Raw genomic sequence first — 25,156 nt, forward strand, 5'->3', positions numbered from 1 at the left:
CTCCAATCACTTTAATTTTTGATGTAAATTAATATTGTATTTTATTTATATTCCACCGGTATGTAATAATTAAAAAATATCGGGTTCACTCCGCATTTCATCACAAACACAGAAATTCAGAAAACGTAATCGATTACGATTGTATGCTCCTATGATTTAGTTTTTTTGTTCGTTAACGATTTCATTTCGTCAAAAATCACAAAAACACTTAAAAAAATATTTCCCATGTGATAGTTTTTTCGTTTCCCCGCCGTCACGTTTGAGCTCCGGAACTTTAATAAAAACAGCATGCATTCTAAGTATAGTTTAACGAACTAAAAAAAGCACAGACTATGGCCGAGCGGTTAGCCTTTCCATCCATTATACAATAATACCCATGTTCAATTCCTACATGAGGAAAGATTATTTTTTGTTTTCATAACCTAACAGCATTACAACTCAGCATACAGTTGCGGACAAAAGTTTACATACGACCCCCAACAAAAACTTAAAAAGATATATTCAAAAAACCTAAAAATTGCACTGACAAAAGTCTACATACGATTTTTTACATAGAACTTTCAAAATTTTTGCTTCAAATTTTCCCAATCCTGGTCTATAATTCTTATGTACCGGCTTAGTGGTGGTGAAAATAATTGACAAGGAGCGTAATTCAGCAGCCAGTCCTTCACGATATGCGGCGTATGCCTAGGATCGTTATCCTGTTGGAAGGTCTAGCTCGTTTCGAGGATTAATTTGCACCCAGATGTTTTCAAAATGTGTTATAATCGGGGGTGTCACAGAAATTATTTCCAACCGAAATCCGTTAAAGTTCTTACGTGCATCAATGCAAAATCCAACCGTCTTCGGTTGGAAGAGATTTCTGTGACACCCCTGAATATGGGCTTATACTGAGAAGGAACCATTATGCCCTCGACGAAGACCAAATTTCCTACTCCCGAGGCTTCAACTGACCCCCAAGTTATTTAAAAAATAAGCTTTTCGTATTATTTAACGTAGTGTCATAGGTGCATAATAAGACCGTTTTTAGCCAGAGATTTTTAGGATATTTATTTAATAAAAATCAATTTTAACCTCCATTCAAATCATTTATTCGCCGATTTCACGTTAAATCCAACACAAACAGCTCTGAAATGTCGATAATTAAGACTAATTTAGTGGTGCTCGGCATGCTCCTTGGCCTGGGACTCGGCCCATGCCTTCTTGTTTTCGGGCGAGTTGGCTAGAATGGGAGGAAAACAGGACATTAACGAGGATCTCAAGTGGTTAACCGATATTAAACTCACCCAATTTGCTGATCTTGTAGAAGACGGGCACGCAGGCGACGGCCGCAATGAAGTAGTAGCGCCAGATCCACTGGTTCTTGATGTAGTGCTTGATGGGGAATTGGGCTATCTTCGCCGAGAAGGTGTACGGATAGCGCATGGGGCGTCCGGCGGGTTTCTCAGCAGCAGCTTTGTCGGCCATGGTAGTCGATTCGTTCAGAGCTGCAGGGGATCGAAGCAAAGGATTTCAATTTATGCGAAAAATTATGTAATTTTCAGCAGCGGCAGACGAACATACGAACCTCACAAATAAAAGACAGCTATGGGAATGCCAACTCGTCGGGTTGCTGAAGCACTAGAAAATGCAGTTGAAATACGCCACTCTGGCAACGCCCTCCATGTGTTTACGATTGTCTATCGAAAGGGTTATCGATTGACTTGCAGCACTATCAGCTGGTAGACTTTTTTTTGCCATCGTGAGCAAAAGTAAGTTTTTAACTTTATTTAAATAATAACTAAAAACAGTAAGGTAAGTGTATGTATTTCGCAAGAATTATTAACTATTTAACCTCAACTTAATGCTTACTAAGTTCCCAAAAATTCAGCCTGGAACTCAGTAACACCGCTAGAGGAGACTGAACCTTTAACCTTTCCACATCCTTATTTCCACCTAAATTGCCTTGTTTCTCTCTTTTCAAGCTTGCAAAATGGTTTTAACTAGCGAAATGGTGCTACAGGTAGCTAGCCTCACTCAGCTGAGTGAAATTCACTATGTACCCAAGTAGCAAATAGCGAAAATTTAGTTTTTCATTTTGCATGTCTACCGATTTGATTTCGAATTGGATCTATAGAGTTTAATGACCTTTTATGATCATAAATCCTGAACTAATTCTGTATTACCAATCCACAGACTGACGTCCAGACCTTGAAGACCAAACACAAGAAGCAAAGGCAACGCAATCGACCGCGCAACAAACGAAATCGCCTGGAAGATAACCAACTAACGACCCCAACCACCGATTCTGCCTGTGCAATGCCCGGAACTCAGGATGCAGTGGCTCCGGAGAAGTCGCGTGACCAAGTAATGGCCGAAAGGGAGGCCAAAAAGCTGGCCAAACAGGCCAAGAAACAGAATAAGCCAGCCACTCCTGCTGCTCCCGCCACTCCGGCCACGAAAATCATCACCGAGGTGGAGCAGACGACCATTACCACCAAGCTGACGACCACGACCACAACCAAAGTCCAGGAGAAACCAGATTCGGTGGCTCCCAAGGCAGCACCGCCGGCGGTGGCCAATGGCAAGGATGCGGAGGCGGGTGAAAAGTCACGGGAACAGATAAAGGCTGAACGAGAGGCCAAAAAGGCGGCTAAGAAAGCTGGCAAAGGAGCTGGAGCCAAAGTGGAGGCCACCAGCCAACCGGAAAAACCTCAAGTACCGGCTAAAGTTGCTCCTCCAGCCACAGAAGACGAACAGGAAAAGGTTTGAGCCTTTAAAATACATTTCACTGAAAGATTTACAACTACTCTTTTACGCAGAAAAAACCAGCACTCAGCAAGGCGGAGCGACGGGCCATTCAGGAAGCTCAGCGGGCGGCAAAGGCCCAAGGACAGGCTAAGAAACCCCAGCCAGCTGGCCGGGCTCCTACTGCTCCTCCCAAGGAGTCCAAGCGGGAGAGCGTTTCCCCCACGAAAGCGGCCACCACAAGCAGCTCACCCAGCAAATGTCCAGCGAGCTCACCCAGTGGAGAGTGCCGTGTGAAGCTCTTCAATCACCTCGTCTGCGCCAAGGAAGACAGCCAGTTCATCAACGATCCGCTCGTGCATCCGAGCATAGCGCGTTTGGGTGTCCAGTATGCCAAGCGCACGGTGGTCGGCTCAAATGCCCGCTGCATTGCCTTTCTGCACGCCCTGCGCCAGGTGGTTCACGACTTTGAGACGCCCGCCAAGAAGGAGTTCGGTCGCAGCTTGGATGCCGCAGTAAAACACCACGTTGACCATCTGCACAAGTGCCGGCCGCTGGCTGTGTCCGTGTCCAATGCCTACAAACAGTTTAAGAACCAACTAACACAGTTACCAGCGGATATTCCAGAAACGGAGGTTAGATTCATTAAATCAAGTGCTTTTCCCTTTAATTAAAACCCCTTAAATCAACAGTTAAAGGAGTTGCTGGGTCACTTCATCGATACATATATTGAAAATCAAATCGGCAAGGCAGCGCAGGCGATTAGCGGCTTCCTGCAGGAGAAGATCACCGATGGCGATGTGCTGCTGACCTTTGCCTGCTCCTCCCTCATCCAGTTTATCTGCGAGGAGGCCAAGCGGCGCCAGGTGGCCTTCCGGGTGATTGTGGTTGACTCGCGGCCCGGTTGCGAGGGTCAGGAGATGCTGCGCCGCCTGCACGCCCATGGCATCCCCTGCACCTACGTGCTGATCAACGCCGTGGGCTATGTGATGGCTGAAGCCACCAAGGTGCTGCTCGGCGCCCACGCCCTGCTGGCCAACGGCTATGTAATGGCACGCACGGGCACCGCCCAGGTGGCCCTGGTGGCCAATGCTCACAATGTGCCCGTGCTCGTGTGCTGCGAGACGCACAAATTCAGCGAACGCTTCCAGACGGACGCCATTGTGTACAACGAGCTGAGCGATCCCAATCAACTGGTGCGCGGCGACAAGTGCCAGCTGAACAACTGGAAGGCCAAGGGCAAGCTGATGCCCCTGAACCTCAACTACGACATTACGCCGCCGGAGCTGGTGAGCGCCGTCGTCACCGAAGTGGCCATCCTGCCCTGCACCAGTGTTCCCGTCATTTTGCGCATCAAGCCCGACATTGGCTACTAAATTGGACTCGCAGTTGTTGAATAAATAATTTTTATTACACTTTGATCAAATCGATAAACAAGTTTGCATAGTTTTCATAATTTACGGGTGTGTCTTGCAAGCAGGGCTCAGAATTTAACACACATGTTAAAAACATGTAAAATTGTATTTTATAGTGCAAGCAAAGTTTTCGACAAGTCTGTCAAAAACAGAAGTGGTAAAATGTGAAAATAATTGTTAACACACACAGCTCACTTGTGTTGTTTAAACAATGTGTTATTAACACCACGTATTTTTACACACTGTGTTTTTAACACAAATGAAAATTACACTTTATGGCCATTAACAAGTCGAAGTGAAAATGAAGAATCAATATCTTAATTGTTATTTTTAACGGTTTCAAAGCATATATGAATTTTTTCAAACAGAAAACCGTGTATTTTTCAGTTAAACATATATTTCTCATTTACTCATTGTGTTAAAAACACGTTGTGTAAAAAACACTTCGTGTTAAAAACACGTAGTGTAAATAACACAAATAACCTGTGTATGTTATTTATGTTTCTAACATATGTAAGCTACAATTTTTTACACACATGTCAATAACTTTTTTCGAACTTAACACTTTGACATTTAACAAATAACACAAGTTTTTTACAGAGTGTGTTATTTTCCGAACCCTGCTTGCAAGTTAATGCTAGTGGAATATATAATTGATGTCGGGGACCGCTGTTAAGCTGGCTAAGCCGCAAGTGTCTGTACATTCAGAGTCCTGCAATTCTTGGGAAATTATAGATCTCTTGATAAAGCGGTCCCCCTTTGAATCTTACATTTATTTTACATTTATAATTTGCATTTAATTGTACTTGCTCTTGTGTGTGGGGGGTGATTGGCAAATTAGTCGCACTAAATTCTAACAACAAAATACAGTTTTGTGCCCGGCTTAGAGACTAGGACGATGCCTGGAAGCCAATCGCTAGTGGATTCTTTTGGTTTTACTCTTTTTTCGATTTCCATTTGCAACAACTTGAATGAGCTTCTATAAGCAGCTACAGCTACAAATGCAACAATAAATACACACAATATAATTAATAGAGTTTTCATTTTCATGATGCTGCTTTATATCCTTTCTACGGGCTTTGCTTTTGCATTTGCCGGAAGCAGCCGCGGCACACGGGCACCGGCTTTCCACTGTCGTGTCCTGGCAAAGCCACATTCTTGTCTATGCAGCGCTCGCAGAAGATGTCCCCACAGCGCCAGCAATGTGTCTGTTCGGGTATAAAGAAGGGTTAATCATTTGGTTTATTTTAGTTTCTTGATTAACCCACCTTTTTGCTGAACTGATCGAAGGGCGTGGAGCAGGAGCAGGTGGTCACGTTGCGCATGGGCTTCCAGTCCACGGCCACCGAGTTGAGCTCCTCGGGCAAGGCCTGCGGCGGACTGGATTGTTCGGCATTCAGGGAGAGATTGGCAAAGGACATGTTGCTGGCCTTCAGCGGGTGATCATCATCGGCAGCCGACAGTTCGCTTAGCTTTTTGTCATAGTTGTATCTGCAGTGGGGAAAGAATTTCATTAGGATATGAGAAAATATTTTCCTGGTTATTAATCCCTACTTGTTATCATTGATTTCGTTGCTGGCGACCTCTTTGCTAACTTTTGCCGTGGTGCTGGTGGCATCCTGCAGTTTCTTGGCCGACTTGGAGATGTAGTTTTTGAAGCTGGCTATGCGCTTGGTCAGATGCTGCACATGGTCCTCCAGTGAGTTGCAGTGCTCCTTGCTGTCGAGCAGCAGATCGCCGAGTGGCTCCCGCGGATGGATGCCGCTCTCGAAGCGACTGTACATGCCGCGCCAGAATCTGTCAAGAAAAGCATAAATTACTCAGGGTTTTTGATGAATTTAAACATCACATACTTGATGCACTGCGGTGCCAAATTAGCCTTAATCGTATCGTCCACATTGGGTTTGTACAGCGGGTTGATATACTCGTTCAGGTGATTGGCCATGAAGCCCCAAAGTGAAAAGGTGCGCTCGGCCAGCTTCAAGTCCAGCCGATCCTTCTCGCAGTTGCCCACAAAGGTGCCGAATTGACAAGAGTGCACATGATCGTGGAGGATGAGCAGGAAACGCTCGTTGAACTCAAAGGATTCGCTGCGCTGCGACATCAGCTGCCATGTGCAGTCGAGGAACTGTGTGAAGATCGGCGAAACCTCGCGAGCATCTGTCTGAATGTGACCGCAACGCTCGCTGAACTTATGCCCGAAGGCCAGCCAGTCCTTCTCGATCAGCGCCTGGAAGCCCTTGATGGTGCGGTAGTAGGGATTCAGCATCAGCTGGGCCAGCGAGCAGACCTGGGCCGTGCGATCCCAGCCATCGGAGCAGTGGACCACCACCGAGACACCTTTGTCCACGGCGTTGGCAATGAAGCTATTAGATAGGGAAAAGAAATCTTGATTTAATAATAACCCTGCTGACTACACATTAATTTTCCCCACCTCGACGTGTCCAATATGGAGCGTATGTGCTTCAGCCAGCCGGATGACTCCAGGGCATTCAGGAAGGCGCTCATCGTGGGCGACTTCTGTTCGCAGGCCTCCAGGACTTTTTGCAGACTGGCGCGCTGTACGTGGATGTTCTCGATGCCGAGGAAGTGGAATTTGATGTTCTCGTAGAAGGCCTCGTTCTCGTATCCCTTGCCGGCGGCTCTGTTGGCCATCGCATTAATCTGCAGACAGCGTAAATGGATTATTTGCATGTGCTAAGAGCCTCTAGGGGAATTTTCCCCTCCTCTCTATCACTCACCCGTGGTCGTGTGTCCACCACATACATGTAGTCCGTGTTGGAGTTCGTCTTGCGTATGGCCTCCAGCATTTGTTCATCCTCCAGACAGCGGGCACTGAATCCGGATAGCGGTTGGCTGCAGCGACAGATGGAGGCCTAAGTGGATTAAAAGGATAATTGTAGTACAGGTTTATTTTAATTAAGATTCATATACACAGAAAATAAATTGACAAAAGATCAAAATCATATTATTGTGATATGAACACAGATTATGTTTATCTTATTTAAAATTTTTTGTCAATTTAATATTTTTTAAAGATTAAGATCATATTATTTTGATATGAATAAAGATTATGTTTATCCATTTTAAATTTTTTGTTAAAAAAATACTAAATTTGGTATTTTATTTAAAATGATAAAACATCAAGTTGATAGGTTTGAATCATAAATTTGACATTAATCATAATCGGCTTTTTATTGATATGAAATAAGGTAGAAATGACCCTATTTCTTATCGATTTTTTTTTTCTTTGTATAATTTTTTTAATTACCTTGTTGTTGTGCAGATAGGTAAGCGCTGGTAGTCGCCCCTTCGAGCGGAACCGCGAACTGCTGATGAGCATCAGCGTGGTGGCCTCCTTAGGCACGTAAATCTGACGCGGATAGGTGTCGCACAGCTCGTACTTCTCGTTCATCGAGCACAGAGTCCAGGCCTCGTTGGGCACCAGCATGTGCTTGAATTCGGCCTCCAGCTTAAAGTAATCCCAGCCAGCATTCTTGGGGAAATCATCCTTGTTCGGCTGGTAGTTGAAGCAGTACAATTTGTTGATGGACACTGCCCGCGGGAAATGATTGTGGTTTTATGAATGTGCAATCTGATTTTCTTTCTTGTTTTTGAATTCCTACCCGGCTGGAAAAGTTTTAGCAGCGAGGTGTAGACATCGTGGCATTCGGAGTCCTTGGGAATGACGAAGGTGACCGAGAGGAAGGTCTTGCAGCGGATGAGCAGCGGGGATCCTGTTGTGCTCAAGGGAAGCTTCTCAATGCTGGCCACGTGCATATGGAGAATCTGAAAAAACAATTCATGGAAATTAATATTTTGTATTTAAAAATAAATAAATATAATTTTATTTAAGTTAATTTTTAGTTCTAGAATTCTAGCGATTTTGATTTTATTGTTTCTATCCATTATCTTCTGCTTCCTTTTATGCTTTAAGAGAATAACCATTTTTAAATTTACATTCTAAGAATGGTAGGCATATCAAATTGATCTTAACACATTTCCCCTCTGTTGATTGTTTTTATCCTTTTTAATCCATCAGAGAATTTTCAAATAAATCGAGGAAATATAATTATTTTTAATTCTCAATGATAAAAATGGTAGGCATATCAAATTGATCTTAACACATTTTCTCTGTGGGTGTATGTAATAAAGTAAAGGCAGTTTAAGCAGAGAATTAAATGCATTCTATAAATTTATGAGGGTGGCTATTAAAGCTGTGGGATTTAGATTAATTTGCCAGCTACTCAGATGATTGCTGCTTACAACTTGCTTCTCCTTTTGTGAGTGAGGAAGCTTATGGCCGTGACTTCGCCCAAGGCTGCTCTTATGCAATGCTCGAGAAACCCCAACAGAACTTTACTGACTCCCCCTTTTTGGCCATCCCGACTACGTGCCTGGCCAGAACTGCTTTCGCCACTAAATAATTGATGCGCCCCAGTGGCGGGGCGGTAAAAAAAAGCAGAGGACAGTAAGTCAGGGGGGGTGAAAAGGGAGAAGCAGCTGGATTATGAGGAACTAAGCAACCAATTTTCAATGGCACAGAAAATCGATATCTCTTTCTCTCTGGTTTTTCTCCCCCTTTCAACGGCGCAGCTTAGTGTTTTTACTTTTAATTAACCACTTTGTGGTGAACTCGTGGATCCCATGCTCCTTTGGGCCACTTGTGGCACTCGGATCCACCATTTTGCCCCGGGGAGTGCATAATTAATACAATTTGGCGTGGCAATTAAAATGCAATGCATGCTTGCTTCCGGCCCAAAACCGCGTTACGTATACGCAGCGTGTAACTCGTAACTCACACGGTTGAAATAATTAAACGCATTTAGGGGCACTTACACTTACATGTGCTGAGATTTGAGCAGTGAAAACGGTGGGTGTGTCAAAAGGATTTCAGCGCTAAGCCAGCTCAGCTTATTGTCACATTATCCTTTCAATTTCGGAAAGAATGCAGCTCGCTGGCAGGATAAATAATCTCAGTAAGCTGCAACAGCTTTTCCATCCGCTCGTGCACAGAATTTAAAGAGTTTTCCAGCTGCAGCAGCCAGTGCAATTAATGTACACAAAAGCCGAACATATTCAATTTGTATGTGTGCAATGGGGCGTATACGCAACACGCTTTTCTGTGTGCGCCAGATTGCAGAAGGCGAATTAAATTCCTGGGTAAACACATGCGGAACTTAAAGCGACTGCTGAAACATGCTGGCGCAACTTGTTAAAAGAAACTTTTCCCCACTCATCCTCATCCTCGGAATTTTCGTTCTCGGGGAAGAGGCGGAAATGCAGCGGACCTCAGACATCACTCGGTTTTCTGTTTTCCGTTTGCCGCTTTCAAAAGGGGCTTTAAACTTTTTGACAGCTGCGAGGTCGGTGCTAAACCGAAAAGAAACCCATTTGAGCACGTTTGCCAGAAGGAGACTTATTTGCGAGCACAAAGGTGACTCACTCAAAACGTTTTTGTGGGCCACGCAAATAAACATTCGCCACTCTGAGCTGAGAAAGTTCTTAGCTAACAATGAAGTTTTTTTTTTACACTTGCAGGGGGTATATTGATTTCAGTCAAAAGTTTGCAGAAGAAGAAGCTCCCATAGTAAGGAGAGGAAAAATAATGGAAATAAAATTATAGCTTCCAAGTTTTGTGACATAGAACCTCCTACGCTTAAGAATTCCCTTTTTTTTCTAATAATTTGGAATTTCGAATTTCATTTTATCAAAATCGGACGAATATATCATATAGTCGAGAAATTAATAGAAAACAAATTATTATCTTCGTTTGTTTTTATTGTATTCTCTTCTACTCTGGGATATTACTCTTTTTTAATATTTTAGAATTTAAAATTAAATTTAACAATAATCGGAAGACTGTATTATGTGTCATAGGCTGTCATAGGAAGTATAACAAAATTAACATCCAAATAATACAAAATTTAACATTTAATAGATTTTAATTTAATAAGACTGAGCTGCAAGGGTATTTAGCTTCCTTTCTTGTTTTTATTTGGATTGTACAGTACTATTGATGATGTCATTAGGGGGAAAAACTTACCCAGGTCTCCTTGTTGCTGTCGGGCTCCACGAAAATCAAATGGGTGGCCGTCAGATAGAGGGTGCCCACCGTGGGATTTTTGGTATTGTAGCGATCTATCATCCGCACATTTTCCACCTGCACAAACAGAAGAGGCAGAAAAAGAGAAAAATGGTTACAATTCGGTTTAAATTTCAGCTGTAAATGGTTTACTTCAGCTCTGCCCGCTGACGTCAATGGAATCCATATAGTTTCGCGAAAACCCACTCGTTCGAAAACATTGCATACGATAAAAAATAAACTGCATTGACACGATGGAGGAAAGAAGGAAAGTTTTTCAATCAACTTTCAGCGAATCCCCGGAAGAACTTCATCAAACATTCATCAGAACTCGGTATATGTTAACTTTAAAGCAGCAAATAAGTATAGGCCCTTGCGGTTAGTTGGTATTCAGCCATTAAATAAAACCGTCAGCCGGCCAGCACATTAATTCCTTTGATGGTCCTTCAGGCCCCGATTTACCCATCCCCATTTTTCCGTTTTGCCTGCCTGCGGCAGTTTTTATTGCCCAGGAGGCCTACATACATATTCCATGTCCCGAGAGCTGTTCATCATCGGACTAATTTCCTTTCATGTCACTTAGATGGCGGCCTTTGTTTGAGCCGGGTCCATTGTCGGGATAGATAAGGTTAGTTAATTGTCTGATTTAGCCAGTGGAAGTTCATTACTCTCGCCCAGCGGGCAGACAATTCAATTTAACATGCAAATTAAAGCTGATTTGATATTAAAGATTTACTTTAAAGATAGGTTAAAATCATTTATTTTATTTGGATATTTGGATATTTGTCAACATGGCTGCTTTTTTAAATAAAACAATATTTTGAAACTATCTACACAATATTCATGGACATATAAAAAAACTGTTTAAAAAGTTAAATTCAATATTATTATTTTCTTTACCTCCTTGAATTATCTGCATTTAAATGAGTCATGTCCTATGATTATTGTTACTACTAACCGCATAGACATATAACATATTCCACATACTTTTCGTTATATGTTTTAATTTCTATTATATAACAAACTGCTTTAAAATTCCTTCTTTAAAATATTGATCTAAAATCGAATTAGCCTAACCAAGACTGACCTTTTATCATTTAAGTCTGTGAGCACAAACACGTATATTAAACTCGATTAATTTTAATTAGATTGTATATGTAGGAGAAGAGTTATGGCTATTAGCATGTTGGCAACGTGGCGTATACTTGATGCATGGGCGAATATATTTAGTTTTTATTTTAGCAAAGTAAAACCCACATATATAAGCTACTAAAATGAATGTGGGCGGAAACGGCTGCTGGAAAATAAACTAAATAAGCCTGGATTATAAAAGTTGGTATGAGTGATATACGAATGCAGATAAATCCTTAGGATTAAAGCAAAATGAGTTTTTAATGAAATTCTAATGAAAATTTCTTATTTTCAAATATATTATCTAAACTTATGGCATACAAATCTGTCACAGAAATATACGCATTAATTATAAATTGACCTTTATTATCTTGGCTAGTTTCCAACCAAGTTCGGACAACTACATTTTTCCTTTAACTCAATTTGTACGACATTTTAGCAGGAAATAGTATTAAAACTCAGCCTTTGTAGTTGACCGACTGCAGTTCACGGTGGCGAATACTTGATGTACGAGTACAATTTGCCTCCCGGTGGCAAGTGCAACTGCGACTTTGATGGAAAAGCCATCCCATTAATTGCCCGAGCTCCGGACTCGAGTGTCCTGCTGACAATGCAACAATCTGTCAGACTTTGTGGGTGGCCCAGGGAGTGATTGCGAATTGTGGTGACGCACATGGCGCCCGGATGCAGTCGGGATGGCAAGGACTTGCTCCTTTATATGTATGTTTGACCCAAATAGGAAATGGTTTTTCGGGGGCCCCTTAAACATATTGCTGATTTGCATATTTTCCGGCCACTAGCCGGTGGCAATGCGTAAAACGGAAAATTAGTACGATTTTCCCGACGTGATTTGCATAAGGAAAATAGGAATGGTACCTTCTTAAGCACACTGTTGCCGTTGTAGAAGACCGGGGCCTCGTTGAACTCCTCCTCGATCCAGGACACCACCTTGTCGGAGACGAAGGGAGGGACGGGCACGCCCCATAGCCTCTTGTTTCCATCCGGCGGCTCCTCCGTCTCCGGCGAAATGTTGTCGAAGCTCAGGCGAAGGGCGGAGGTGGGGGACAGTTGGCGCTCGATCTCGTTGAACTTGTTCATGAATCGGGTGAAGTCCATTATTGGCTGGTTGGTTTATTGATTTTGAATCAGCAACCGCACAGCAGCAAATCAAACGGAATTGTCGCAGTGTGGGTGCCAAATAACTTGAGACTTTCACTTTTCGCCAGGCGAAACGAACGCGAAACACGAAAGTACACTGTAAATTGATGTGCCTTTTTGTGTGATTTTCCTATACGAATATGTGTGAGGTTTTCCGTTGGTTGGAAAAGAGCGCGCGAAGTGCTACCGTCGAGCGTTGGAACAGAACTCGAATGAACGAGAGAAATGCGCGCGCTTAAAAAGCGGGCTATGCTTTTGTGTTGGGGAAATTCGACAAAAGGGAAATTCTCTATCCTTGAGAGGAAGGAGAAGGAGAAGACTGTTTGGTATATTTGAATATCCTTTAAGGAATGGTATGAATTCCTGAATAAACAGAAAGATTTTTCATAAGAAATACTTTTAAAAGTCAGAAAAATATTTTGGAAATTTAGCTATGGCAATCAGCGGTAATTTTTTCCAATTTGTTTGACAAACTATAAATTTCCATATGTATAAAAAAGTTTAAAATTGAATTTAAATTAATTCGGCTTAGAAAACGACCTAAAATTGTAGAAATTTACTAAAAAATCGAAAATATAATTCTAAAACCTAAGTTTTTTTTTTTTTAGTACTAATATTCTATTTAACAACGTTTATGAAATTTTTATTTATTTAATTCCACACTTTTAAAACTAAAAAACCAAAAAATTCTATAAAAGTAAGATGTTCAAGAATAAAATTGAGCAATATTAAGTTGAAAATTTGTAATACTTAATTTACTTGAATTGCAAGAAATACGGCATTCAGAAGCAGACAAGTAACATACAAAGTACAAATTATACTTTGATTTATTGAATTTTTTAAGTAATACTAAGAAATAGTTGAATGTAGTTATAGTTAAATCCAACAAGTATTTTATAGTAACACAAGTAAGTAACACATTTCGGTGATTTCCGGAAACTGTAAAGCGACTGACGACCCTAATGCGAATCTAGTTAAATAGGCCACGTCAAAGGGCAAGAAGGAGTCTACAGAAACATCCCTTTTAGATTTGGGACTTGATGCTGAGGGAACTTTTCGCAGATTTGGATGAACAACATTTTCACGGTTAAAAATGGGCTCTCACAGTGCGCCTGTGTGGGTGTGATTTTGATTGAATTAACTGGAAAGAGAGCGGGGTCGAAACTTATTTACTTTTGCATTCTATGCGCATGTTTTGGGGCCACATAAATAGATGTAAAACGGGACTTTGATGGTTCTTTTTTTTCTAGAGAGGTAGGGTTCCGTAGGGTGGGACAGTGTGGGCGGAGTAGCCGGTGGTTTTCCCACGGCTCCAGGTGAAACACCCAACCCATCGATTTTCGAATGGCCATCGGATGAGTCACAATCCTTTCACAGGTGCCCATCCAGGTGCTCCGCAATGGTCGCCGTGTAATGACCCTGACTGCATCTAACCCTATCGCATTGATTAAGCTGATAACTAACCTTGGCGAGCTTTATTTCGTCCATTGTTTACGTTTTGATTGTTGCCTCCCGTAAAAACAAGCGTTTAAATATCACTCTGCACTAAATTGCCAACCGGTTGGCAAGCTCACTTAAAAGAGCGACGTTAATTTTGGTAAAATGCACTCGTGTTTTCTAATTTCTTTGCATTTTTCTAATAAATATTCCGGAATAATAATAATTCTGCAAAACGATAGTCCAAACTAGGGGTGTGCTCGAGTCGATAGTAACCACCCCCGAAGTTATCGGCTAACCGTAATCAGTGGCCACACACTTTCCGCCCATCTGGCAGCTTCGGGCAAATTCAAATTTTGTGCGCAAAAATGCATTTAATGTACGTTAAGGTTTAAACTTTAAACACATACGAGTAACAAAGAACGCGTTTGCTATCAAAAATTGACTAACATTGACGGTAGGCGGTTGGGGCTTTAGCCATTCAAGTGCACTTTAGGCGTGGGCGGAGAGGGAGGTTAAAATGCGGTGAGTGTTCGTCGTCGTGTTCATTTACGCAGTCCTACGTATTTGGTCCAGACGCCCTTGTTATCAAAATACGCCTTATTCCGGGAGCAAATGATGGCCTCCCTGAAGACATCGGCATAGTTGGATGGCATGTGCGTGTGCTTGTAGAGATTGAAGAGGAATTCGTAGATCTGTAAGGGTTTACATGAGTATTTTTCAAGGGTTTAAGGATTATAATTACAAACCTTTGCCTCCTGATCCTTCCAAAAGATGTGATCGCACAGGTACTGCAAGCTCTCCGGGAATAGCGACAGTCGCTGCCTGTCATCCGTGGCCACCACATCCACGCTGCCCAGCAGAACGGCGCAGCCAGAGAGCACATCCACGGCCAGGATAAAGATGTCCAGCAAGTAGAGCGCCCTGTTAACCTTCTCCTTGTTGGAGGCCTCGGCCAGCAGCATCTGGATCTCCAAGAACATCTCCGAAATCCAATTGGACGAGTGCTCATCGCTGCCAAAGGCATAAAGAGTGGCGGACAGGTGGCGATAGAAGAAGGGCCTCTCCTCCGCCCGCTTTTCATACGCATCGATAATGGGCGTGAGCCACTTCAGGGGATTCGGTAGCTTCTCGTTGTACAAAACCAAATAGCATCGAATGATGGTGGCCTTTTTCAGCTTGCCCACCGGCGTCTCCCACCAATTTGCGGGAGTCGTAAGGCCATCAATCGCATTTGGATGCAGAGTGGCCACCACTTCGGTGTAGCGTTCGAAGAGCCGCGAATCCAGATTCATCGAGTCCATGTAGCGCTCCACAATGAGCGTAAAGACATCTAAAACCTCGGGAATGTCGCATTTGCCGGTGAAAATGTACTTGACGCTTTCCAAGAACTTTTCAAACAAGCAACCTGCAAGAAGATTATAATTAATAAAGTAAAATACAGGTTTAATTTAAAACGCACCCTCCACAAAGTCATTCAGCTGCGACTCCTTAAAGCAGTAAACGGCCACCTTCTCGGCAAAGTTCTTCAGGATCTGCAGGCTCACGCTGTTGGCAATCTCCGGCAGCAATGAGAAGAGCAGCAGCAGATCCTCCTCGAAGCAGTTGGGCTCAAAGTCGACCAGAAAGTTCTCCAACAGACGCTTGGCAGTTCCCGAGTTCACTGCCTGATTTTTGGCTATCATAATGCAATACTTTCTCGCATCGAAGGACAAGTGGAAGAAGCTCGTCAGGCAGCTCCAGTCCAGCGGAGGAATCGGTTTGGGAAACTTTTTCGAGAGCGACCGCAGGGCAAAGGTCACGGCATAGGGTTCCGGAACGTAATCCCCGAAGCGCGCCTGGCTCACCAGGTAATTGGTCACTGCTCGCAGTGGACTTGTGGCAAACAAGCCCACCAGCTTGCGTGGCTCCGGCTTTCCCTCCGGCAGGCGATACACTCCGCTCCGAAAGCCGCCAATCTCGCTGCCAATATGATGGGAAATCAAATCCGCCGCAGCATCGCCGCACTCGGGCCGAATCTTCTGTAGCAGCTGAACCCACACCTCGCCGGGCACCGATTCCTGCTGCAGATCCACTATTTCCCGGCCAACAGCCACTCCTCCTCCAACGATTTCAAAGCGAAATTGTGCCGGAATGTGGCGCAGGTTTAAGGTAACTCCCGGCTCGTAGTTTTTCAAGGCAGCCAGGGCATTCCGCACCTGGGCGACATCTGTTCCCGGTCTGCTTATAGCTTGCCACAGCTGCTCCAGGCCATCATCCGCCAGCTTCTCGTACTCCAGCGTAGGAGTCTGCAGCAGTGGAACCAAACCGAAGAGTTTATACAGCGACTTGAGCGTCTGTGGCCGCTGCTCATTCCGGAATTTGCTGCCCAGCGCCTGCCAAGTGGAAGCAATGTTTACGGTGTGACTATCACACAGAGCGTAAATGGCATCCAGGGCCAAGGAGGTGGCCAAATCCCCCGCCTTGTCGAAGGAATTGTTCAGGGTGTTGCTCAGATGCGGCAGCAACTCCGAGCCATGTAAAGTGGGTCTGTAAGGAAGGATCACTTAGTTAGATAGTTCATAGAGTAGTAATATTTATATCAGGGACCGTAATCATTATAAGGGATTTTCAAAAAACCCAAAAATAATCATTATTTATGAGTTTTATAAATATGTATCAGGAATAATATTTAAATGTAAGTGAAAAAAAATATTGATTACAAATAATGATTATTTTGTGAGCGATATTATTTTATAAACTTTTTTTTATGTATTTACTATGTATTTATAATAATGATTATTTGTGAGCGATATTTTTTTCACTTACAAGTAATGATTATTCCTGATACATATTTATACGACTCAACAATAATGATTATTTCTGAGCAAAATCAATTAAAAATCATAAAACCATGATCATTGCGGAGGTTATTTAAATAGTAGTAGTTTCCGACTATTATAAGTGACTGGTTTTTAAGTTAAAAAAATCAAAAATAATGATTATTTTTAGTTCTTGATTTTTATAGTTACTTCTCCTGGCAGATTTCCCGCATGGCATGGGTGCGGGCTATCTGCAGCTCCCAGCGTTTGTCATTATCCGGCAGTGGTTGGGCAATCTGTTTCAAAAGGAAGGGATAAGTACGCGCTTCCACTCGCCACAAGCGCAGGTACAAATCCACGCAGAAGGTGCCATTCTCGGTGGATAGATTCCTTATAGTGTTGAGTATCATGGGTACATTGTCCTTAAAATAAATAAATTATTATTAGATAACCAAGAATTTAAAAGATAATAATAAGCCCACCTTGGACACGGCAAAGCTGGCCAATCCTCTAAGCAGTTCCAGCTGCAACTCCGGATTGTTTTCGTGGGCCAGCTTAAAGATGTAGGTCATGAGGAAATCGTAGGCTATACCTTCGTTCACCTTGACGATTTGCAGGATCACCTCGTAGATTTTAAACCAGCAATCTACGGGCGGCTTTTTCGATAGGAATAGCGCACGCAGGAAGAGATGCAGTCGCTGGCAAAAGGCCGTATTCGCCTTGACATTCAGGGCGTCCACAAAGGCAAACACATCCTGGTTGTCGGAGGCATCGAAAGATTCCACCAAAGTAGCCAAGTCAAAGGCAATCGCAATGTCCGGGTGATAGTTGCGCATATGAGCGGGTTTCAATTGTTTCGTGGAGATTATTTCCCCCTCCTGATTCGTATCCAGTATCCTTTGGACTATCTGGTGAGCCAAAGCCAAGCCCTCTGCGGGTATGAATGCAGTCTGAGACATCCACTGAATAATTCCGTCCAGACACATGTTCAGAATGTATTCATGGCCACAGCCCTCCTGCACGACCACGAAAACGATGATGCGCAGCACATCAGCCAGGTAAAAGGGGGAAAGCACATGCAAAACCTCGGCGAGAAGCACCAGCAGCACGTGATAGTGATCCTTTGTGTGCTCCCGCGTGGCATGGAGCACTCGAAGGAGGCACTGCAGACTCGGCCGCGGATCAATGCCGTAATTGGCCAGCTGTTTAATGAGACAGGCCTGATAGAGCGCCAAATCAATGGACTGCGCGTGATCCTCTCGCTGCAGAAAGTGATCGATGGCCTCAATGACCAGGATGCTGGTGCATAGACAAGTGCTAGCATTATTGAACTTGCTCCAAGCCAGCAGCTCCTGCATCATGGCACGCGCCTCCGGTTGATTGCCACTTAGATTCAGCAGACACGTCCAAATGGGCTTCACATCGTGCAGCGTTTGGGGATTGCAGATTACGTAGAAGAAGACGGGCCTTAAGAACTCTATGCTGTAGTCCCGAATGCTGAGGGGGAATTTAGGATATATGATAAGTGGCTAGCTAAGCAGTAAGTTAAATACAACTCACCCTTTATCGTGATGCTGACAAATGCCAATAATCTTGTTGGCCACATCATGCATGTTGGCACTCGAGTGCTGCAGCAGGGAGATCAGCGGATGCTGCTGGGTTTTCAGGCCATAGGCACACTGGTAGGACTCCTGATCCTTGAGAGAAGAGGTCTTGCGCTGCAAATTCAGCAGCTGGAGACCCAAAATGCTCTCAGTGATGATGGCAAAGTGCATGGGACTAGAAGAAAAGTGGATAGGGATTAGTATGAGTTAAAAACCAAGGATTCTAATTAACAGAGCTCAAGATTAGAGCCTAATACACATTAACTATGAGTGACATATACAATCCGCGATACCATTAAGGTGGAACGACTGTAACAGCCGTTTAGCGGACACTTCCGGAGTGGCAGCCGCAAATCAGCAGTCAAGGATTCGAGGAACTCTTTTTTACGACGGAGGTGGAGTAAATCGCTTTGCGTTTGACGAGGTAATTACAATTCACGCTCTGGCCAGCGGTCTACTCGGTTTGGCCTCTAATTGCAGGCCAATTAATATGCAATCCTTTTTGCCTGCACTTGCAGCTCGACTTGGCTGCCTTATCAAGGTTAATTCCGGCATTACATGACCGCTGGTTTGTCCTTCGTCCGCTCGGCAAACATTTCAGGTTCAATGTCAGACTTTTCAGCTGCTTTGCTTTGCATACATCAAATATTTGTTAGCCAAGGCTGCAGGATATGATATGTGGGAGTAGAGGGTGCGTTAATAGTTTTTACGGCGCCACGAAGATTGACGACTGCGGATTGAGGCCAAAACAACTGGGATTTCGGATTAACTTCGAGTCATAATTCATTTGCACATTTGCGAACATGACGTGCCAAGTGCTAAGCAATTAATTTGGGGCACGCGTCCAGCGGAAATGCGAGGGATTGCGTGTCCGTCGACGGAAGAAGGGGTCAACAATGTTGGGAGCACTTGGTGGCCAGGCGTTAAATGGCGCGTTAATTAACAGGCGCAGTGAGCTTGGGGATGCCTGGGTAATTTATGCACCTGCGCGGGCAATTTTGCAATTGGAATCGCTGCGCTCCACTTAGGTTGATAGTTCTCCTGCTGCTTTTACTGCCCTCCGGAAGTTCAGAGGTGCGCCCCTACATATGTGGGTCGTGGGCGGGCTCTCTGGCCAGCTAGTTAGTTACCCCGCATTGGCCAACATGGAGAGCAGGCTGTTCTGCACCCCGTTGGCCTCCAGGAGGCCCTCGTCCACCAGGCGCACCAGCGTTTGGCAGCTCATCAAACTAAGTTGCATGTGGTCGTGCTTGCACTGCGACTTGAGGAACTCTATTTCCTTGATCTGGTGCTCCGGCAACTGCTTCACCCGGCTGTCCACCACCTTCGTGTAGATCTTCTCCAGGCAGGCGGCCAACTTGACCACCGAACTGTTGGGTTTTATGCTCGCAAAGTCCTCCATGGTGCTGAAAAATGGCAAACACAACTGCGGGTTAGCTGAGATTTATGGTTTGTTTGGGTCCAACGGGGTTAACTTTTGGTTTCCCAGCGTTGCGCGGCGCGTGTCCTTTCTGCTGCTCGGCTGCCACTCGAATGGAGTGGAAAATCCGAGCGCCGTTTGAACATTGCCGCGTTTTCATGCGCTTTTCCACCCCCGCCACCTACTCACGTTTTCTTTGTTTACCGCTTTCCTTCGTTGACCGCTGCGTGTTGGCTCATTTCAGGCAAGAGCTGAAGGACTTGGCAAGTAACTTGGTGGGTTGTTTTCCGTGGGAAAAGCTATTTAAGCAGGAAAATTAGGCAAATATATGCAAAAAGAAAAGCCGGCCGCGAATTGCTTTCGTTTGTTTTGTTGTTATCTTAAATAATCAGCTGTTAGGGTGACCAGTTGCTGCATTGGTCTCTTAAGACAATAGGTGGCAACGCTGTTTTATAACGGTTCTTGGTTTATTTCGAATTTGAAAAAAATGTTATAAACAAACTACTAACTTATTTTATTTATTTAAGTACCAAAAATGTTTTTAAAAAAATTTCTATACAAAAATATAAATATAAATGTTTTTAAGCTTACTAAACTGTGGAGCTTGTAGGTAAGTTTCGATTTAAATTATGAATTATAAGAATAATGAAACAACTATGTCTATAAGATATAACTTATACAAAGACTCTTATTCGGGATATGTATATAATTTTAAATAATTATTTTTGTGAGTAACAAGTAACAAAGACTCTAATTCGGGATATGTATATAATTTTAAATAATTATTTTTGTGAGGAACATTATTAGCATAAACTACCATAAACCAGTATAAACTATTGGATAATTGCATTAATTAAACAACGAATAATGCGGTAAACTCCATAATTAGAGCAGCTTTCTCTGAATGAACCTAAATGCGTAAATCCCTTGCATATTTCCTTACTGACCTTAATTTAAATAATTGTAAAACGAAAAGCACGACGCAAGTAAATCTGCATTTCCACAGGAAACAATTCATTTCAATTGGATTTCATTAGCTCCGCTTGGAAGATTCAGTGAACACGGAGAATCAGCACTTGTATACAAGTTATCATTCGGATAATGGACTTCTCTGGCCAAAGAAGCAGGAATTTATGCCCGAGGCCGACTTGACCCGTTGATTTATTTACGGCATGCCCAGTTAAGCCACTACAACCCATCGAGGTCCTGGTCCTTCTCGGGAGCATCCTTTCCTCGGGATTTGCCCCTGGCTCTTCTCCCGTTCTCGCCGGCTGCTTTTTCAGTTAATTGACTTTATGCATTTTCGCCAACTCGCCTCGCCGTAAAATGAAATTAATTATGCTGCTGTTGCAGCTATAAAAATGTAACCAAGCCGAAAGGAGCATCATAAAAGGGGTGGCGCGGAAAAGGCGAAAGGAAAAACTCCGCGGAAAGTGTAAAAGTGAGCTCGGGTGGAGTTTAAACTGCAATCATTCATGGCGCCATTCGAGGATTCAGACGCAAAAAGCGCAGAAGACAAAGGTTAAGCCCAAGACAGGCCAACATAATTTCCGCTTCCTGACCCGAAGTCCGTATTTTTGGCAACTCCTTTCCTTTTCCCCCACTTTTCGTCCGGGGATTTATGATTTTATTACCAAAAGGCACTGCACAGCGGAGCTCGAAGGGCGGAAACATTTTTGCCCCTCCGATTTTTGCGCGTTTTTCAGCGTAACTCAACTCCGGCTTTTTGCTGTTTGTTTTTTTTTCTTTTACAAAGGTTGCAATTTGATCGTTTTGCTGGCCGCAGTCTTAAATTATTTTGGATTCAAATCTGTGTTATTTCGGGACCAAAGAGATTTTGCGGTCTGTGTTTTTGCGGTTTATCGCGAATTTTCATCTTTTGATTTCCAAAAAAAATCAATTCAATATTTCAATGAATAATGTAGAACATTAAATACCTTTTTTGCTTACCGCATTCGCTTAAGGGGAAAAAGAAAATGAATGTTTTCAGCAAGAACCTGTTGACAGAGTTTCTCAGTATTTGCGGTTAACTTAAGCTCAAGGAAATTTACGATTCGCAGTTTAGGTACACCATTTATTGAGCTGTACATTCGACCATACCTTCCCTTTTATTCATTGCGTTGCCACAGAAAATAAAGGGTTCCCAGAACACACTTTAGTTTGGGTTATTTACGTTTTAACATAAAATATTTAAAGTGCCATGATTTTAGAGGTTGCGAAACGAAGACGGAAATACCTAAAAAATTGGGTTTAAGAAATGTTTTTTGTGAAAAAATTGAAAAATATAAGATTGTATTTAATTTAAAAATAGTTTTTATTACTTTCCTTTTAAACATAGATTTAATTTAATTTAATTTTATTTTTAAAATTTTTTAAACACAAATTTAAAATTTGTACCAAAACAGATTTCTTAAATTTTTAATATTTGTTTAAATTATAATTTTAGTTATTTTAATTTACCTTTTATTTAATGCACATATTTCGATATTACTTTACTGAGCTTGACTTTTTAAATTTACATTTCGGAAAATAAACTTAAATATTTATTTAAAAGTCCTACTTAAAACAATAGTTTTCCGTATGAATTCCCTTTTCTGGTTAAAAATGTAATGAACTTGTGGTAGAATCGCATAATTTAACCGCTGAAGCTAAGAATATCGCTTCCACGAACTGAAAGTTGACAAGAGGACATTTCCACGGAAAAGGAAGCCGCCGGGGGGGCCACGTTCCGGGGGGAAGAAAAAGAAATCCAGGAATCCAGGAATCCGAAGCCCGGAGCACGTGGCAAACCGAATTTGCATATGCCCAGACATGGCAGGTGTTTCGGCCTCGTTGGGATCAGGGCAAGCCACCGCCCACTTTTACCACCTGTCGCAATGGCCGCAATCACATTGCTTCAATTAAATGGAGTCGACTCATTAATAATACAGACAGCGCATATTTGGATGCCATGTATTGTATGTACACTGTTCATGTGGATATGTACAAAACTGTGTGGGCTGCTTGTTTGTTTGTTTGTTTGTTGCCACGTGCAAATGTGGACAGCCATTTGCCCCGCTTAGGTACAAGAAAACTTTAATGAAGAGCGACAGCAGCGACTCGACTCGAAAGTTTGGAAGCGTTTTGATTTTTTTTAGGATTGCAACTCCCACATAAGGTCCCCTTGAATTTATGAATATTTATGCTCTAGCAGTTCGCACTCGATCTGCGTAAGCCGGGGCACTGAATATTTATAACTGCCGCAGTTAGTTACCTGGCGATGAAGTTGAACATCAAGCATACGCTCCGTTGTCCCCGGCAACGATTTTCCTCCGGCGTTTAAAAGATTTTGGTGCTGTATATGATTCGATGATATTTACAATCAAAAAATTAAAGTTTGTTTATAAAATATGCAGGTAAATATATTTAAAATATTTGTTTCATAAAAAACTTCTTTAAATAAACAATTTAAATAATATATATTCAAGAAAAATAAAAAACCTTCTAAGAAAACAATTTACTTTAAAAATAAAAAACATTCTAAGAATTTTTAAAATTAAAACATAATGACAATTTAGCTTAATGTTCAAAACACCTTTAAATATCAAGTATATGGAAACCTACTTTTGTTAATAATTAATAGGATTAATTACATTTTTACACTAAATCTTTTATTTTATCGTACTTTTAGCTCTGATTTATTTGCAACTTTAAAATTTAACTTTTGCCTTTAGAAAACCTATCAAAAGCGAATTAGTTGCTGGCAAATAAAAAGCGAGAGAAAATTAGCTTTCTCCAATTAAGCAGAGTGGAAAAATGGGAAAAGGTATGTATATAAGTGTGGGAAATTCGATTCGTTTGCAACTTAAAGTTCAACAGCTCAATTTGAAGTGCGGTCCTCGTTGGGAAATTACGGAAATTTTATGTTGCCTACCTTCGGGCAACTTAATAAGCACAAGTGTGTGTGTGTGTGGTTTCCTTGTAGATGGGCAAGTGTAAGTGTGTGAGGTTGAGTGTGGGTGAGTACATTTGTTGAATGATTCAACCTACCACCTATTCATTCGTTCTTGAGGCCCACGTAAATTGTAGACAAAATAAAAAGCAAAAACCTTTTCAATTCTCCACTAACGTTTTTCTTTGTACCGAACTCTAAATTAGGAAAATGTTTAAATGTATGTCAGTTGGACACTGCGTGCGTGTGTGTGTGTGAGTATATAAGTGCAAGTCTGTATGTGTGGGTAAACATAATTTGTGCGGCACGTGCGTTAAATTTAATGAGGCAACCGCGACCCACGAATCGAGCTCGAGTTGCGCCGCCTTTGACCCCGGGCTCTTGGTTTTCCTCCGCTTTTCCTTCAGGCTCCTCGGCAAAAGAGCAACAAAAAAAAAAAACACACACAAAACGCCCTGTTGATTTTGGGCCACCACACGTATAATAAAAAACCCAACTATGTCTATATGCATAACATTATAGGCCATATATCTTTGGGGCATTTTTTGGTTTTTAAAGAAATTTAAGTTATGAGCGTATCTGCGGTATCCTGAGTTTCGTTGGAGCAAAATTAGTAGGGATATTATTTTTAATTAAAGTGATATATGCGAGCTTATTAATTGGACATAAGGTGTTTCTGGTGTAGCTTCTAGGTTCTTTAGGAGGGTGATTTATTCATGCCTTTTGCTAATAAGTCAAATTAGCATTGTAAATTTCTAGCTACTGAGCTTTAAAATTTATGCCTTACAAAATTTTAAGAGTTTTTCTGAAGATTTAAGAACTTTCTAGCTTTAAAAGACTGAAATGAAAGTCTTATCCAGTCGCTTTGTCTTGAAAAACAGCCTCGACAAGGAGCAATCTGTTTCCAGTTTGCATAATAGCCAACAATAGCTTGTTCCTTCCTGTTTTCATTTAATTTGTCCCCTTTACAGTGAAGGAAAAATGCACGAGGCCATACAAGCCTGTTGCTCCGGCATACCTACATGAAGGCTACCCATTGAGTGCTTAGTACACCGACTAACGACTAACGGGCAATAAATTGTCGGCCAAGCACTAATTAAGAAATTTAAATAGCGGCCACTATGGCCGCTGGAGGATGTGAATGCCGGGTGCCTAAACAAACTGACCCCATGGCCAGTCGACAAGCCGTGACTTTTCGAGGGGTTAAGAGCATAAAAGCCCCGAGCATTTAAGCACATTCACACAATGCATGTTGTAGTCTGTAGTCTGTACCGTGCATTCATTTACGTGTGATTCCCCCCTCCATTCTCCATTTTGTGGCATACACGCCATCTAAATTTGGGGCACCCAACTGCCTGCGGTTGCAGAGTGTGAAATATTTTGCTCTCTCACACTTAGTGGTGTACGGTATAGTGTGTGTGTGCCGTATCTTGTCTGAGGTCTGGAT

At 42.5% G+C, this 25,156-nt stretch overlaps 4 protein-coding genes across 6 annotated transcripts; 1 reads left to right on the plus strand and 3 right to left on the minus strand.

Annotated features, from left to right (window-relative positions):
* Positions 1 to 1,075: 1,075 nt before the first annotated feature.
* Positions 1,076 to 1,709, minus strand: roh (reduction of Rh1). The gene is made up of 3 exons (XM_017158238.3): positions 1,568 to 1,709; positions 1,287 to 1,487; positions 1,076 to 1,222 (listed from the first exon to the last, which is right to left on the minus strand). The coding sequence occupies exons 2-3, from the start codon at positions 1,465 to 1,467 to the stop codon at positions 1,155 to 1,157; spliced, it is 249 nt and encodes an 82-aa protein (XP_017013727.1). The 5' UTR covers positions 1,468 to 1,487; positions 1,568 to 1,709; the 3' UTR covers positions 1,076 to 1,154.
* Positions 1,681 to 4,164, plus strand: eIF2Bdelta (eukaryotic translation initiation factor 2B subunit delta). 2 transcript variants are annotated; one of them, XM_017158237.3, is made up of 4 exons: positions 1,681 to 1,794; positions 2,176 to 2,745; positions 2,802 to 3,362; positions 3,420 to 4,164. In XM_017158237.3, the coding sequence occupies exons 2-4, from the start codon at positions 2,299 to 2,301 to the stop codon at positions 4,101 to 4,103; spliced, it is 1,692 nt and encodes a 563-aa protein (XP_017013726.2). In that variant the 5' UTR covers positions 1,681 to 1,794; positions 2,176 to 2,298; the 3' UTR covers positions 4,104 to 4,164. The 2 variants fall into 2 exon arrangements, with proteins under 2 accessions (XP_017013726.2, XP_070070166.1); XM_070214065.1 differs by lacking the exon at positions 1,681 to 1,794 and adding an exon at positions 1,868 to 2,002.
* Mtmr6 (Myotubularin related protein 6) lies at positions 4,117 to 14,188 on the minus strand. Of its 2 annotated transcripts, none has more exons than XM_017158235.3 (10): positions 13,981 to 14,188; positions 10,189 to 10,305; positions 7,769 to 7,931; positions 7,414 to 7,697; positions 6,884 to 7,018; positions 6,577 to 6,806; positions 5,996 to 6,508; positions 5,697 to 5,939; positions 5,411 to 5,633; positions 4,117 to 5,350 (listed from the first exon to the last, which is right to left on the minus strand). In XM_017158235.3, exons 1-10 carry the CDS (start codon positions 14,002 to 14,004, stop codon positions 5,213 to 5,215), a joined length of 2,070 nt encoding a protein of 689 aa, XP_017013724.1. In that variant the 5' UTR covers positions 14,005 to 14,188; the 3' UTR covers positions 4,117 to 5,212. The 2 variants fall into 2 exon arrangements, with proteins under 2 accessions (XP_017013724.1, XP_017013723.2); XM_017158234.3 differs by lacking the exon at positions 13,981 to 14,188 and adding an exon at positions 12,235 to 12,527.
* Positions 14,189 to 14,307: 119 nt separating this feature from the next.
* Positions 14,308 to 20,230, minus strand: LOC108068577 (focadhesin). Its single transcript, XM_017158233.3, has 8 exons — positions 19,968 to 20,230; positions 19,489 to 19,764; positions 18,315 to 18,533; positions 17,237 to 18,251; positions 16,965 to 17,176; positions 15,416 to 16,482; positions 14,703 to 15,361; positions 14,308 to 14,648 (listed from the first exon to the last, which is right to left on the minus strand). Exons 2-8 carry the CDS (start codon positions 19,758 to 19,760, stop codon positions 14,499 to 14,501), a joined length of 3,594 nt encoding a protein of 1,197 aa, XP_017013722.2. The 5' UTR covers positions 19,761 to 19,764; positions 19,968 to 20,230; the 3' UTR covers positions 14,308 to 14,498.
* Between the last annotated feature and the right edge of the window lie 4,926 nt (positions 20,231 to 25,156).

This window comes from Drosophila takahashii, chromosome 2R, assembly GCF_030179915.1.
Source record: "Drosophila takahashii strain IR98-3 E-12201 chromosome 2R, DtakHiC1v2, whole genome shotgun sequence".
In the NCBI taxonomy this organism is placed as follows: domain Eukaryota; kingdom Metazoa; phylum Arthropoda; class Insecta; order Diptera; family Drosophilidae; genus Drosophila; species Drosophila takahashii.

Coding starts and splice junctions, on each gene's coding strand:
- LOC108068577 (XM_017158233.3), bottom strand. CDS start 19,760: ATGGAGGACTTTGCGAGCATAAAACCCAACAGTTCGGTGGTCAAGTTG. Junction 18,252..18,314: donor TGTCAGCATCACGATAAAGG/GTGAGTTGTATT, acceptor ATTCCCCCTCAG/CATTCGGGACTACAGCATAG. Junction 14,649..14,702: donor GGAAGGATCAGGAGGCAAAG/GTTTGTAATTAT, acceptor AAACCCTTACAG/ATCTACGAATTCCTCTTCAA.
- eIF2Bdelta (XM_070214065.1), top strand. CDS start 1,973: ATGGTTTTAACTAGCGAAATGGTGCTACAG. Junction 2,003..2,175: donor CTAGCGAAATGGTGCTACAG/GTAGCTAGCCTC, acceptor ACCAATCCACAG/ACTGACGTCCAGACCTTGAA. Junction 3,363..3,419: donor CGGATATTCCAGAAACGGAG/GTTAGATTCATT, acceptor TTAAATCAACAG/TTAAAGGAGTTGCTGGGTCA.
- roh (XM_017158238.3), bottom strand. CDS start 1,467: ATGGCCGACAAAGCTGCTGCTGAGAAACCCGCCGGACGCCCCATGCGC. Junction 1,223..1,286: donor CTACAAGATCAGCAAATTGG/GTGAGTTTAATA, acceptor CTCCCATTCTAG/CCAACTCGCCCGAAAACAAG.
- Mtmr6 (XM_017158234.3), bottom strand. CDS start 12,474: ATGGACTTCACCCGATTCATGAACAAGTTCAACGAGATCGAGCGCCAA. Junction 6,807..6,883: donor TGGTGGACACACGACCACGG/GTGAGTGATAGA, acceptor CGCTGTCTGCAG/ATTAATGCGATGGCCAACAG. Junction 6,509..6,576: donor TCCATATTGGACACGTCGAG/GTGGGGAAAATT, acceptor CCTATCTAATAG/CTTCATTGCCAACGCCGTGG.